General features: G+C 35.9%; 1 protein-coding gene across 1 annotated transcript in view; it reads right to left on the reverse strand.

The window, feature by feature from the left end:
* The window catches only part of LOC150082650 (ganglioside-induced differentiation-associated protein 1-like), a 45,274-nt gene extending 33,747 nt beyond the window's left edge, over positions 1-11,527 (reverse strand). Inside the window, exons 1-2 of the mRNA XM_090378229.1 lie at positions 11,462-11,527; positions 464-656 (exon numbers count right to left, since the gene is read on the reverse strand). Coding sequence (XP_090234355.1) covers positions 464-656; positions 11,462-11,527 — 259 coding nt within the window. The remainder of the gene's footprint in view (positions 1-463; positions 657-11,461) is intronic.
* Positions 11,528-17,011: the final 5,484 nt, after the last annotated feature.

Below are 17,011 nucleotides of genomic sequence, written 5' to 3' on the forward strand. Positions count from 1 at the left end.
TAATTCAAATACAAAGAAAACGTTACATTTATATATGGTGAAGCTCATAAATAAGTATTATTTTCATTTCACTCATGAAAAGAAAAATTTTGCAGATATGGTCTAATTTTGTAAGAAAAATACCAGTGCAATAAATTAATATGAATAAGCAGACATAATATGAACTATATGTCTGCTTATCTTTATTTTTTACCATTAAAAACTTTAAAGATATTTTTAAAAATTTAAACAGCCCATAACCACTAAATTCAAGAGTCCTATAAACATTACATGTTTATATGACTCTCCCCCCACTTCTTATTTTGGATGTTAGAATATATCTCAGAATTTTCTGCACACTTTAAAACACCCTGTATAACAGTGGAAGAGTTCTTAGTGAATTCATTCAGAGGTTATGATGTTATGCATATTTATGAATATCATGAAACTAATTTTATTAATCATGCTTTGTGGTAAAGCTCACCATTACTGAAATTATCTTCTAAGTAATCAATTATACGTGATGATCCAGGTATGATTTTAACGCCATCTTGTAAAACAGGCACTTCTCCTTCTGGATTTAACTTCAAAAACCATGGCTCAAATTCTTCCCCTTTCAAAGTATCTACTAACTTCAAATTAAATTTCAGCCTTTTTTCATATAGAGCAAAAATAACCTGCAAGAAATTCTGTGATTATTAGAATATTTATCAAGAAGTACAAACTAAAATGGAATTAACTTTCAATTGTTTCTTTAAAATTTTCATTATATACAATATATAATTTCATATATTTTAAATATTAATATATAAAATGAAATACACTATTTAATTTTATTATTTCTCACTGTCTTCATGACAGCGAGAAATAATTAAAACATACTAAAAGAATATCTCTTCCTAAAGCTACATAAAAAATTACATAACTGTATTTTGCATTTTCATTATTTTAAATTTATAGATATCATTTTTCATTCTAAACACACACTTTAAAATGTAAGTTTTCACTTCTGAAAATTTTATTACAGTCACTTTAAGTACCCTTTTTATAATAATTTAGAAGAATATACTGTCTTTTACAAAATGTCTGCTGACATTTTGGAGTTTTCCTTTACCTTCAAATAATTCTGAGTACATTATATATAGGCGGACTTCATTTCCTTAAAAACTGGTATTATTGACCATAAATTAAATGTCAAGGTGGCATATCAGCCACCTTGACAGTTAAGCTATTCTGATGATCTGCAATACACTGGCCAAAGGCAAATTTCATGAGTTTCAGCCTTCCATTACTCACCCCATAAGATTTTATACTTTTAGTCACTGGTTCTTATTTCTCCCGTCTGTGAGACTATACCTCCCTCATTTATTTTACTGATTTCCATCAGGGGATTACACACCTCAATTATGTCTTGTCATTAAGGCATTGCAGTCCACACATTCTAAGCTGTTCTTCATATGGTCAATTATTACCCCATACAAGTCTGGAAGTTTATAACTTTTTTTAGGTGAAGCTTCTACACCTAAATACAATATTTCAAATCCAAATGCTCATCATTGTCTTATACAGAGGGCCAATGACATCCGTCTCCTTACTTGAAAAGGTCCTAAAAATCACAGAAAGGACACTATTTGCCTTCCTGCCACCTTTTCACAATGCATATTACATTTAATACATGAATGTATCATAACCCCCAAGTCTCTTTTATCCTGAACTCTCTTCTCTATTTTATAAAAGATAAGATTCACCCATGTTTTAGAAGATCAAATTATGTTAAAAAATATTTATTGCATATATTTGAATCACAGATTCAGAAGTGCTACTAAAGAAAATGTCAGTGATAACGAAGCTGTCATTTCCCACAAATTTGTTGTCATTACTGATGTTACTGTCTGAACTTTCACTTTCTTCAAGTGAGCATTCATTCAGACAGAAACATTAAGTTTTTCAGAGAGTGTGTCATATTCAGTACCATCAGAGGCACTGCTAATTCCAAATTTCACAAAACAAGTGATAGCCCTCATTTTTCACTAATTTCCACTAATTTTTTTCCCATTCATATACCTATAAAACTGGTTGCTTCATTTGTTCCGTTGGGGAAAAATTGTGATTTGGCTCCTCCATCCATTTGGTTAACTCCTGATACATAAATGCTATAAAGGATTCATTAGTTGAGATGTCCAATCACTGCAGTTGGCTAAGGCCGCCTACTATGTATTTAATTCAACTGTTCTTTTTGTTGCCTCCAATGTGTATGACTTGAACTGGTCAGACTAAAAGCTTGCAATTTCAGGAGAGTTGGATGTTTTGACCATATGCCTATTCCAGCTATGGCTAGAGATAAAAACATAACTGCATGCAACCAGTACACTCTCAGACCATAAGACACAGGAATTTTAGAAAATATTTTTTCAGGAAAAAACAGCACATCTTATGGTCTGTAAAATACACTTATTCCACTTATTTTACAGCAATCTTAGTATAAGTACACCTAATTCTGTTTTTACACGATAGATACGTTCCTGAAAAATACGTGTAAAAAAATACATTGTATTTATGGAAGAAAAGAAGATTGGTTCCGGATCTAAAAAATCAGTAAAAATAATTTAAAAAAAAACACATAAAAATATTCTTTTTAAGCTTATTATTTTATTTCAACAAAATACACATGTAATAATATGTAATGAAAATGTATTAAAGTAAATTTGTATGCATATGAAATGAATTCTTCATGAACAAAAAAAATCTGTTTTACACATAAAATTTTATTCATTTTCACTTTCTGATAATAAACGGCGCATACGTTTGCGTACGACTGGAATATCACTGCTATCACTAGAAATGTTGTGGACATCGTCTTCTTCCTCTATTAATGAAATTCTTTCTGTGATCTCTTGAGCAAAATCAGCACGAGTCTCCTCTGGTGCTGATGTTTCACCGGTTTTACGAACGAATTCAGTTATTAATCGTTGTGTTCATGTTTTGGTTAGGCCGTTATATAATTCTCTGTAAGAGGCTGTCAACAATTTCAGTTCAAGTTGAAACTTCTCAGCGCGTTCCTCATTAGGGTCATGTTTGACAAAATGATTACCTAATTTTCTGGCCAGTTCCAGACCTTCTTTTATTAAATCTGCATTTAGAACAGGATCATTTTCTTCATTATCACTACGTTCTGTGGAATAAGGAGTCCCAAGAACAATCTCTAATATTTCATCTTCGCTTAGGGCTTTGTCGGTTAACAATTCATCAATATCTTCAAACGACAGATCATCGAATCCTTCTCCACCAATTTTGTGTGTCATTGTAATGACGTTGGGAAATGCGGTCATATTAAGGATGATGGGATCTTTGCTTTTTACACATTGTGGCCAAACCGCTTTCCAACACGCATTTAAAGTTGCTGGTTTTAATTCAGTTAACGCTAATCCAACTTGATTGATACAATCCATAATTGAGAATTTCTTCCACACATCAATGACTGTTAGTGTTTCATCATTCAGTTTGTCCAAAACGTGTTGGAATGTTCTTTTTACGTAGTATGTTTTAATTGTCGCAATTATACCTTGGTCTACCGGTTGTATCAAAGATGTAGTATTAGGTGGCAGAAATAAAATTTGTACGTTTGGGTGTTCCAAGACAGGATGGCTGGGTGCATTATCAAGAATCAGAAGAACTTTAAATTCGAGACCTTTCAAATTCATATAATGTCTGACTTCTGGGACGAAACATTTGTTGAACCATTCTATAAAGATAGCAGTAGTCACCCAGGCCTTCTTGTTTGCCATCCAGTGAACAGGCAATTTATTGATATCTACACCTTTCATTGAATGTGGGTTTAGGGCTCGATTTACCAGCAGTGGTTTCAACATACGATCTCCTGAAGCGTTAGAGGAAAATAATAAGGTCACACGATCCTTAGCTACCTTAAAACCACCAGCAGTTTTCTGCAATTTGGCTACATACGTTCTGTTCGGCATTCGCTTCCAGAAGAAACCAGTTTCATCTGCATTCCACACTTGATCAGGAGTGTATCCTCCATCTTCAATAATTTTTGCAAGTTCCTGCAGGAATACTTTAGCAGCCGATTCATCTGCAGATGCAGTTTCACCTTTAATTTTTATATTATGAAGAGTATTCCTTTTAAGAAACCCTGTCATCCAACCTGTACTCGCAGAAAATTCATACTTTCTGTTTAATTGAGATGAAGTGCTTGGCTCCTTTTCTTTAATCTGTCTGTAAATTCTTAGTGCTGTTTGCTTGATGGCATTTCCATCTACTGGTACTTTTTTTTGTGACTGGTCTTCTATCCATATTACCAGAGCCTTTTCCATTTTTTCCTTGACAATATCTCTTGTATATGATGATGAATTAACACTTACTTTTGTTCCAGAACATACCGACTTCCTAATTGCAGCTTCATTTTTCTTAATAGTTCTTACGGTAGCTTCATGTACACCAAAATGCTTTCCTACAGACGTAGCCCCTTGTCCAGTTGCAAGACGATCTAAAATTTGAATTTTAAGTTCCAAAGAAATCACTTTCCTTTTCATTTTGGTAATAGGCGAATTATTCGACATTATATAAGGGCTACCGAAAAATATCTCAGTTATAATTAATAAAAAAAGGTATGAAAAATTTGTAAACTTACAATTTATTGACTATCGGCAAAATTAATAAATTTTTATGTGCACAAATTTCACTAAAGATTCTTTCACTTTGAAATAGAGCGTACTACTAAATGTCTTCCGAAGATACAATGCACAAATACCGTAGATGTGCACCAAATTCAATAAAAACGTTGACGATTCATATATATCTAGACGTACACATTGGTAAACAAAAGCACGCGTTTCAAAATGCACACACTAGCTGTTATCCAATCTATTGGTGCGTGTAAAATAGAAATGATACTAATATGCCACAAATTAAAAAAAAAATTTCTTAGAATTTAGGCAAAAAAAATTAATTGAAATCGTGTTAAATCAAAATGACTCGCGTAAAAAGAGAATGAAATTTTTATTTTGAATTCGTGTTAAATCAAATTCGTGCAAAAACAGAATTAGGTGTATTAGCAGTGGCAAATCATGCAAGCAACAAAGCTGATACATCAGTTAAAAAAAAACAAAACAAAAAAAAACACTACCCTACATTATCTTTTCATTCCCTCTAATAAACAGTCTAATTCTTCATTAAATTTATCCAAACTTAAATAAATTTAAGTTTGGATAGTTTGAATAAACTGAAGTGGAAGTTTATTTCAATGATAAATAACTTGCTTGATGAAAGCAAACTTTGCACATCTACACTGAAACCATCCTTTTTCAATTTAAATTTATGTCCTCTTATTCCATTTCTTTATCACTGTACTGTTCTTCCATAGTTCAATGGTAATTCAACTGTATATATCATTGCAAAGTGTATTCAACTCATTTTTCACCTCTGCTGATGTTGTTGTTGTTATTTGGTTTTTACGAGCATTAGCAACTAAGGCCATATTGCTCCAGGGATATGCAATGGTCATTCCCTGACTTTTCCACATCCTCCATATTTGGTGGTCATGGGCTCAAACCCCAGTCTAATCAAGAAGCATGTGCTATGCACTGCTGCTCCTGCCCACCTGGCTACAGAGGCGTCCACCTCTGCTGAGCTTTCTGATTCATTTCATGATATCAAGTAAAGAGCATTTAATTAACTTTCTTTCTTTCTTTCTTTCCTTCCTTTTTTTATTTATTCACATTTATTCATTCTAATGATTTCTCACACTCAGATTTTGCCTGTCTTAATATAATTAATAATAAACATGAAATATTTATTATTTGCATGAAAAATAAAAAATATTTCATGGAAATCCATCCAATGGGAGTCACATTCTTACATGCAGATCGATGGACAGGCATTATGAAGACAAATAGGCACTTGATGCATATATTATAATATGCTAATAATTAATTATAATATTAAGCATATAATATATGCCAATTCAACTAAAAAAAGATAGTAGCATATCATTAGAAAGGAAAAGGATTCGAAATAGGTCCCATGAAAGAGGCTCTATTTATCTTTTAGAAAATACCTGCCCAAATATCTTCATTCTACAAGAATATTCTCCATTCAAATCACTACTTCCACTGAATAAGTTAACCTGCATTCTAATATAAATGTATGTGTGTGTAAGAGTGCACGCATCTGGCCTTAACTTCCTTATTTGTTAAATTCTAAATTTAAAATCTATTTATTTACATCAGAAACAGAGGTCTATATGTTATCATCATTTCACGCAATTTTGGTAGCTGACTCTCGATAACAATGTTTTTTCTTTGGTGTATACTGTATATTTTCTTTTTCCTTACAACTTTTACATGACCTTTAACAAAAGCGGCTCGATTATTCTCAATGATAAGGTGTACTATCAAATAAGGATGGCTCTCTCCACAAAGTATAGCCTGTCTATTATAATTTATTATGCAACTACATCTGATCATATTAAAATTAAGTAAAATTAAGAAATACTATTAATTCTCTATCATTATTCATATTACATGCATTTAGATATGCTACACACAGATATGTATATAACTGTAATGGAGCTCATATTACTCTATTTAGTGGTGACATAAAATAAACCTGTACAGCAAACTTGGTACATACACAGCAAGTTTTCTGCAGAGTTTCACTTGTTAATCATTAGTCTGAGAATGAGCAGGTTGGAACAAGAGTTAACTCTCGTCCCCACGACCTCAAGACTTGAAATTCCTTATGCTCTATGAATTTTTTTACCTTGTCTTCTATCCATTTAGGTCTAAGCGTAAATGGATGTCAGGTGAACTATTGAGACGTGACAGATGCGTATAAATTATCAGGTGATACAGAAGCCTATGGTAGACATAAATTAGTCTGTAATCAAATCACAAAGGAGGTCAGGCAAAGTAAGGCAGATTATGAGGTCCTTGGCAAAGAATGCAAAGAAAAACAGCAAAGACTTCTATGCTTATATTAACAGTAGAAGGAAGGAAGGAAGGAGTTGAATCACATTAGGCCACTTGATGACTATGTTAACAATTGATGACCCTGCTCCGGTTGCAGACAAATTGAATAAGTATTTTGCATCTACCTTCACACATGAGGAATTCATTAGAGAACTCTAACAAGGAGCTAAATGACTTTGTGATAACTGAAAGGAAAGTGGAGAAATTGTTGAAGATGGACATAAAAAAGGCACCTGGGGTGGATGGGATCTATCCAATTATATTAAGGGAGGCAGCAAAGGAGGTAAAAAAAACCTTTAGCCATAATTATGAGAGCATCCTTGGATTTAGGAGAGGTCCCTATGGACTGGAGATGTACGAGTATCACCCCAATTCATAAAGGAGGATCAAAAGGTGATGTGAGTAATTACAGACCTGTTAGCTTATGTCTGTTCCAGGAAAAATAATGGGATCACTGGTTAAAGTAATGCAAGACCATTTGCACAGGCATACAACCATACTGCAATCACAGCATGGATTTGTTAAGGGGTAGTCTTGTCTAACTAACCTCATAGATTACTACGATGCAGTGACCAAGAAACTGGATGCAAAAAATTATTTTGACATTATATACTTGGATTTCAAGAAGACTTTTGATACTGCTGCAGATAAAAGACGGCTGTACAAACTGGAGCGATATAGGCAAGTTACTACTACGAATAAAGGGATGGTTAAGTGGAAGAAGACAGAGAGTAGTTATCAATGGGCACTGCTCTTAAATTTACTAATGTTATTAGTAGAGTCCTCCAAGGTTCAGTGCTGGGCCCATTTTTATTTTTAATATTTATCAACGATATTGATGAAGGTATATCAGGCTTAATGTCTAAGTTTGCAGTTGATAAAAAGGTTGGCAGAGAGGTTAACGAGTTATCAGGGTGAGCTACTGCAACAAGTTCTAGGAAAATTGGGCCAATGGGCTGAGAAATGGCAACTGAAGTTTAACATTGACAAATGCAAGATACTGCATATGGGTAGTAGCAGTAATCCCAGAGTAACTTATAAACTACATGATACTACACTCAGGATAGTGAAGAATGAAAAAGAGTTGAGGGTATGCAGTAAGATATGAAATTCTCTGAGCAGTGCACATATGCTGCCAGAACAGCTCACAGGATTTTGTCAATGATATACAGAAACTTTGCTAGCAAGGATAAGGAGGTGATTATCCCTTTGTATAAGGCCATAGTTAAGTCACATCTTGAGTACCGTATACAGGTCTTAAGGCCTCACTTTACGAACAAAGGCTTCAATTCTGCAAATTGTGGCATCTCAAGACTAAACACATCCTTGGAGATCAGACTGAGGTATTTAAAAGCCTTAAATGGATTGAGTAAGCTGAATGTTAATGGCATTGCTCCAATTGCTGAGACTACACATGAGAGGGCATAAATTCAAATTGAGGAAGAATGGCTACAGGATGGATGTACAGTGTTTGCCTTCAATCAGCAGATGACTGATAGTTGGTTGGGAAAGGCTTCCATCTGTTGTTGTGCTTTGAATAAAATCAAATTGAATTGATTTTATTCAAAACCTTGAACTGAATTGATTTTGTTCAAATTCTTGGAGAGTACGGATGGGTGAAATAGGTTTTTTTTTTTTTTTTTTGGTTGATGCTATATAAGCTTGCATCCTTGCATCATTTGCCATTACTATTATCACTACTATCACATTTCACATTTCTCAATTTATTGTCTTTAGTCCAACAAACCCTGAACAAAAATAATTTTTCTGAAAAGCACACACAATGAGTATAACAAGCCAAATCATACAAGACTAGTGGTATAGAAATACTGTCATCATTTGTTCATATCCCAACCTTATCAGTGGGTGAGATATGAAAATGGAACTAATTGGAAACTGGAACTAATTCCAAAAAGACAAGACAAGACAAGACAAGACAAGACTAGATGCTATCATCTGTATAGCATCTATTAGATGCCAAACAAACAACTAACCTCTTGCAATTCAGAGTAAATTGAAATGAACACAAGAAAATACTGCATTATCATTTAAGGAAAACTGATGCAAATATATATATATATATATATATATATATATATACAGGGTGTTTCAGTTAAACGTTTCAGAACTTCTAAGAGGGGTAGGGTACATCCTGACAACTCGAAATCATATAGCAATGTGGGGTTGGAAATGCTTTCCTGAAGCGGTGTTGTACACAGAAGCACCATAAAGAAAAGAGACCGTAAGTGAGAAATCGTTTTAATAATACATGAAAAGAAGCAAAAGGTACATGGATTAAAGTAAGTGTTCGAAGTTTCTTCCACGGGCTACAATGCACGCCTCGCATCTCCGACGCATGGACATCCGAACATTCTGGAATACTCCAGGCGAATTTCGAATTTCTTCGGCAGCTACTGCGATTCTTGCAACCAGCTCCTCAGCATTGTCAACAGGGGTGTCATAAACTAGCGATTTCATATGACCCCAGAAATAAAAATCAAGACATGATAGGTCGGGTGACCGAGCAGGCCAACGCACGGGACCACCACGTCCGATCCACTGTTGACCAAATGTGACATCCAGGTAGTTACGAACATCTCCGCTATAATGGGCAGGGGCTCCATCGTGTTGGAACCACATTGTCTGTTGCGTCGATGCAGAAATCTGTTCATCTCTCGAAAGTTGTGGCAATACTTGCTGCAGAAAGATCAAGTAGATAGGTGGATCAAGTGGAAGAAACTTCGAACACTTACTTTAATCCATGTACCTTTTGCTTCTTTTCATGTATTATTAAAACGATTTCTCACTTACGGTCTCTTTTCTTTATGGTGCTTCTGTGTACAACACCGCTTCAGGAAAGCATTTCCGACCCCACATTGCTATATGATTTCGAGTTGTCAGGATGTACTCTACCCCTCTTAGAAGTTCTGAAACGTTTAACTGAAACACCCTGTATATATATATACAGTATATAGTTGTGAATAAATCAATTCATAATTGCTGAATACTGATGCACATAGAGGGATATTCCATTGAGAAATTTACAAAATTAAGTAGGAGGAAGGAAGATGTTGCATCCATCAAGTGTCACACAACTGACAAAAATTTAACAGAATAGTTAGATAATGCGTGCACACTTTTTTTTAAAAGATTAAAATAAAACAGAGGAGAAAAGAAATTACAGTTGTTTAATATGATATCTACTAGCAGTGGTTGAATATAAATTTTCTCCCTTTTAAGATTAGTTGTTATGGCAGCCTATTATTAATTAGTCTCACTGTTTTCATAGTATCACTCTTTTGCCATCAACAACTAAGGTGAGTGATGAATTCAGCCATTCTGAGACCTGTTTTCACTCCTATTTTTTGGGGCATGAAAACAGGTGGGGGATAGAAAATGTGGTGTAGCAAGTGTAAAACACATCAACACAAAGCCACAACACATTTGCCAAGATAGCTATAGCAAGAGCCACGGATTTATATATTTGGACAATGTCATATATATAATAATCAACATTTGAATTCAAGAAGAAACTATACACATTGTGTTGATTAGTATTAAAATATACTATTTTAATTTATTTTGCATGGTCAATATTCAAAAATTTTACTTTACTTATAAGAGTTTACTCTTATAAAAATTTTACTTATAAGAGTTACCCTAGTGTTAAATTTTTGAATATTGCATTGTGCAAGATACATTTAAATAGTAAATTTCGATATAACCAACAGCAGTGTTCCTTCTTGAATTCAGATGGGGTACTCCTCAAACCAACCATGCACCCAGGTCCCAAAATATTATGTATGGGGCCACAAAAGCTATAATTAAATTTTGTCATTAAAAAAACAAATCATTTGCATCCCACTAAGGCCCCAAGGAATTCCTGGCTTCATTGTAAATGCTTTATTGCTGAACAACTAACAAAATCATTTTTACAATTCATAATTATGTAGATCAAGTATATGGGTATCTGTATATAGTGATTATCTTTATTATTTAAACATTTATTTAATGCACCAAACGAATTTTCACAGACATATATATGTAAAATAGCACCGATTTATAATCTGTGCTCCCGGTTATCTGTTTTTTTCCGCCTCTATACCTGCCTGGGTAATGTTGACTAACACCTGAGTTTCTGGTCTCACACATTTTTATTTTCTTTTAAACATAACAAAATTACGTGCCCATGGCCTGTTACACTTTCAATCTACCAATATCATCAATGTTGTCTATAAAATGTAAGTCTGTATTTTGTAATTTAACAGCACTGCAATTCAAATAAAAAAATCTTGCAAGGCACCGCTGATGAAAGCTCCTATAAAAATGTTAACCGGTTTATGTCTCTAAACGAAGACTGGATTTCAAGTTTTCCACCCAGCTAGTAACGAAGCTCCAGCACAGTTTGCCATTACAATACTTTTAGAAAAATTTGAAGAGCAGTATGCAATTTCATCATTCACTATTAACGAAGCTGCGAATTAATCTCCGTTTACCTTTTGTGAAGAAAATGACCAAGGATGATAATATAATAGGAGATCATTATCATTATTTCCGGCCATGTTACCTTAAGATCAGCTGTTTACCACTAATGTTAGTTTTTTTGTGTTTACTTATTTATCTCACTTAATAAGAAAATAGCAACTGAAAGACTTTTAATATATATATCTGTTACAGTTCAATTAAAATTTCATCACGCTTTAAAAAAATAATAAATTTGTGAGCTGTCTTCACATCAAAAATCAGCAATATTTTTATTTAGCTTTATTTATGGAATTTCAGCACATATTTTAGCCAAATTATAGCCCAAATTGGGAAGCGATTTTCAATTCAGGTTACGATTTTCGAGATCACAGAAATTAATTTCGATATAAATATTAACTTGTGTACCCCAGAAAATGATTATTATTAAAATAAGAAAAAAAAAAAAAACGAATAGTACTCTATTTAAACATTCAGTCCTAAAAACTACCATTTGCATCCAATTCTCCTGACCGCTACCCATCGTCACCTTGATGGTATGCATAATGGCATCAAAAGGTCTTCAGCAATGAATTCCGCGTCTCCTTGGGGCCTGATGATGGCCGCATCACTTCAAGCAACAACATCACAAACATAATGATCCTAGATGTCTGCCAGGGGCAAAGGTTGCTGACGTTGTAGAGCAGATATCATTTTTTAAGGGCACAAAAGGTGATATAGTTGTACACGTTGGCGCTAACGATATCAAGAGTAGGAGACCGGCAGAATTGCTTAACAAGTACAGGTCACTGTTTAAAAAAAGCCGTGAAATAGGGCTGAATTTGAAAGTGTCTGCAATTCTGCCCAGGCACGATAGGAGGGAGTATATGATGAGAGCCTTGTTGATCATTTCGGCCCTGGAAAGATTGTGCAAGGCTCAAGGGGTTGAATTTTTTTCAGCCTGGACTGTACTTGTTAACAGGAGAGATTGCTTCTACAGGAATGGGATACACTTAAATAGAAAGGGTGCAAGAATATTTGCTGATGCTATCGAGGCAGTGTTAGGCGGGTCGGAAAACTGCTAGCTTGGGGGAAGACAAAGACGAATAGATTAACAGTAGCCACTGGCAGAGGTGAAAGAGATTCTTGCACTGCTTCTATTGGAATGAGCAGAAGCCTGAAAAACAAGATGCAGGATATTTCAGAGAATGTTGGGAGTCATTGCAGTACAAGAAAACACATGGGTTGTGTTAGGGTAGCTAAGAATAGAAATAGGTGCATGTATACTTGCGCCTACACCAAAGCTAGGAGTTTAGTAAATAAATTTGAAGAATTTGAGGTATTGCTCAAAACATCAAAGGCAGATATTGTTGGGATATCAGAGACGTGGTGTCACACAGATATAAGGAATGCAGAACTGGAATTTGGGAAGTACAATGTCTACAGAAAGGATAGACTGGATAGGAAGGGAGGAGGGGTTATGCTATTAGTTAAGAAATACATAAAATCCAAGGAAGTGAAGCCAGTGGACATCGCTGGACAGTGCAGTGTCGAGTCAGTTTGGTGTAACATAAGCATTGGGAGATCAAAATTGAGAGTAGGAGTGTGCTATAGGCCTAATGACTCTGATGAGTATAATAAGAAACTGTACAGGGAAATAGAGTGGGCCAGTAAATCAGAGAGTCTTATAATGGAAGATTTTAATTTCCCAGATATTGACTGGAATTTGTGGGTTGGTCACTCACACACTAGCAAGGCTTTTGTGGATTTATTGGATGATTGTTTTCTACATCAGCATGTTCGGGAGGCAACTAGAGGGAGGAATACTCTTGATTTGATTATCAGCAGTGATTCTTCATGCATTAAGAATCTGCAGATAAATGAACCACTAGGTAGCAGTGATCACAGAGTGCTGAAGTGGGATTTACTCAAAGAGGTAACTACCATTAGGGGCATTTACTTTACTTATGTAAACTCTAGAAGGAAGGGGATGAATCAGATTGGCCCACTTGATATCGATGGGTCAACTGTGGATGATCCTGCTCAGGTAGCTAAAAAACTAAATGAATATTTTGCATCCATATTCACACATGAGGAGTTATTTAGTGAGGGGAAAGCCAGAGGTGTATTCAACTCTAGCAGTAAGCTAGAGAATCTTGTAATAACTGAGAGTAAAGTGGAGGAGAAATTGTTGAAGATAAACACAAGGAAGGCACCCGGGGTGGATGGGATCTATCCAGTTATATTAAAGGAGGCAGCAAAGGAAGTAAGCAAACCCTTAGCCATAATTATGAGAGCTTCCTTGGACTCAGGGGAGGTACCCACAGACTGGAGATGTGCAAATGTGACCCCAATTCACAAAGGAGGATCAAAGGCTGACATAAGTAATTATAGACCTGTGAGTTTAACTTCTGTTCCAGGAAAATTAATGGAGGCACTAGTTAAAGAAGCACTGCAGGATCATTTAGACAAGACTTCAGTTATAGCTCGGACACAGCATGGTTTTGTTAAGGGGACGTCTTGCCTGACCAATTTTAATTGGATACTATGATGCAGTCACAAAGGAACTGGATGCAGGGAATAACTTTGATATTATATACTTGGATCTTAGAAAGGCTTTTGATACTGTTGCACATGGAAGACTGCTGCACAAATTGGAACAGTGTGACATTGGAGGCAAATTGCTGCTGTGGATAAAGGGGTGGCTGAGGGGGAGAAGACAGAGAGTGGTAATCAATGGACACTGCTCGTCGTGGACTAATGTTATTAGTGGAGTCCCTCAGGGCTCAGTGTTGGGTCCATTATTGTTTTCTGTATTTATAAATGATATTGATGATGGTATATCAAGCTTAATGTCGAAGTTTGCAGACGATACAAAGGTAGGCAGGGTTGTCAAGGACACTACTGACACTATGCTGCTGCAACAGGATCTAGAAAGGTTGAGCAGATGGGCTGAGAGGTGGCAAATGAAGTTTAACATTGACAAATGTAAAGTACTTCACATGGGAAACAGCAACCCCAGAGCAACGTATCAACTCTGTGGTACTACACTGACAGTGGTAGAGAATGAAGGGGACCTGGGGGTGGTTGTGCAGGCAGATATGAAGTTCTCTGAGCAGTGCAGACGGGCTGCAAGGGTAGCTCATGGTGTATTGTCAATGATATATAGCAATTTTTCTAGCAGGGATAAGGAGGTGATTATTCCCTTGTATAAGGCAATGGTTAGGCCACATCTAGAGTACTGTATACAGGTCTGGAGGCCTCATTTCAAGAAGGATGTAGAGCTGCTGGAACAAGTACAGAGAAGGGCAACAAGATTAGTGAATGGAATAAAGGGGTGCTCTTACGAAGAAAGGCTTAAGTTTTGCAAATTACAGTGTCTGGAGACTAGGCACCAGCGAGGTGATCTGATAGAGGTGTATAAAGCCTTGAATGGTTTGAGCATGCTCAATGCTGGTGGGATTCTTACTCTCGCTTAGAATAATCACCTGAGAGGGCATAAATTCAAAATGAGGAAAGATGGATCTAGGATAGACGTGCGGAAATTTGCCTTCAGCCAGCGAGTGGTTGGTTGGTGGAACAGACTTTCATCCCTTGTCGTGGAAGTTGGTAGCCTAAATAAGTTTAAGGCTCAGCTGGACAGGTATTTTGAACGAACAGAGGGGTGAAGTGGATGTGGTTTTTTTTTTTTTTTTTTTGGCTGATGGTGCATAAGCTTGCTTTCTTGCATCAAATGCCTCTATTAATGCTAATGCTAATGCTAAGATCCATTGTTGAACGCCATACTGCACGCCCTTCAGGTATTATCGTCAGGGTGCAACCAGTTTGACAGTGAGTCGTCACTAGCGTTTATCAACCGCAATATGACATCTTGCCACAATGTCGCCGAAATTCTGGAACCCTTCTCCACTTTCTTACTGGCACAACTGGCGCCATTTTTCAGCAGAACAACGCTCAAACCCATACCTCAATGGTTTCTTTTGACCGTCTTCGTGGTGCTAAAGTTCTATCTTAGTCAACCAGGTCTCCAGATTTCCTCCCTCCCTATCCAGCACTAATGGCCCATGATTGGACGCCATCTACAGAGCGATCTGCATCCAGCATAGACCACGGATGTTCTGCGGAACTAATGCAAATAATCTTGGAGGGAAATTCTGCAAAAAGCTATTCGACACGTGTATGACTCATTGCCAGCGCTTAGCTCAATGTATCAGTTAACGTAGTGGATTTTTATCGTATTGATCTATCCATTGTAAGCATCATTTTGTGTCATTAAAGGTGTCACGCACTTTAGCGTCTGCAATGTTTATCATATTTTCCTTAACTCTTTGGCTATCATTACTCTAAGTACACTCTCTCTGTATTTCTTTTCTTTCAGGCTGCTGCAATTTCAATGTTACAGAGTAGAGAATCCTTTAAACATTAAATGTAAGTCCACTTGAAGAATGATTTTAAACATTAAATGTAAATCCACTTGAAGAATGATTTGTAAAACAGTAATTATAATCCTGCAAGTTCTCAACATTAATAAGTTAGAAGGAACGTTAAACTGTGCTAGGTTTGAATTGTTAGGAGAGGCGCTTCTAAATCAGCTTGAGTCAGAGTAAATAACAATTGAAATAAAACTGTTTTACATAGAGGCCTTAATGTTCTACACGATTTCCAAGGCTCCATTCTTGCCTTGCAGTTCTAAAAAACAGCACTGGAGTTTTGAATATTAGTTGATTAGGTAGAGTGATTCTGCATAGTTTGTTATAGCTGATTGATATTAAAATTAATATTTAAAAGCAGAAAAGAGCAAATCGAATTGTAAATTGTACTTACAATATTAGGAAAAATTTGTTTTAAACAAAAAATAAATAAATTTTCTGTTTATATTCCAGGATGGCTACACGGTCGGAGGAGTTCACAAGATAGAGAGAATACAAGAAACAGCACCTATTTAGCAGTTACTGGCTTGAACTCCTCCTGCTCATCACTCGAGCATTGCTGAGGTGGAAGAGGAGGAGGAAAGAAGAATTTCCTCTGACGATAGAAAACAAAATATTGTATAGTCTAAATATTAGATGATATATGCTTCAAGAGAGTCAATTTAAGTTCTAATACTTATAAAAAATATTGCTATTGAAAATAATATTGGCATCTAGTGATGTTATATCTGCGTAAGAAATATAGAAAAATTAACTGTTTTCACACTTTTAACTGTTTTCGATATTTATCGAAAACAATTAAAAGCGTGCTTTAAAAGGTATGACCTGTAAAATAGCTTTATTTTACCTCTTGGACTTATCAGAATAAGTAATCCTTGTAACGCCAATACTTTTCCACGGCCTGTATAAGTAAAGCTTCCTCCCTCCCCCAACGGAGAAGGTTGCGTCGCTGCCCCCTGTGGTGTGCAGGTGACGCCGCGCGAGTGAAACAGTATCGCCCCGTCATGTGCCGCCAGCTAGTGGAGGGTGGTCATCTTTCCCCAGGCAGTGGGCTGACGCATGTTTTCAAAAGAGAGAATGTGAGATATGACACTCTGAAGACAGAAAAGTCGCCCCTGTAAGAGTCATACTACTGATGCCGACTGAATCACGTAT

The sequence above is a fragment of the Mastigoproctus giganteus genome, chromosome 7 (assembly GCF_048544385.1).
Source record: "Mastigoproctus giganteus isolate SK-2022 chromosome 7, ASM4854438v1, whole genome shotgun sequence".
Taxonomy (NCBI): Eukaryota; Metazoa; Arthropoda; class Arachnida; order Uropygi; family Thelyphonidae; genus Mastigoproctus; species Mastigoproctus giganteus.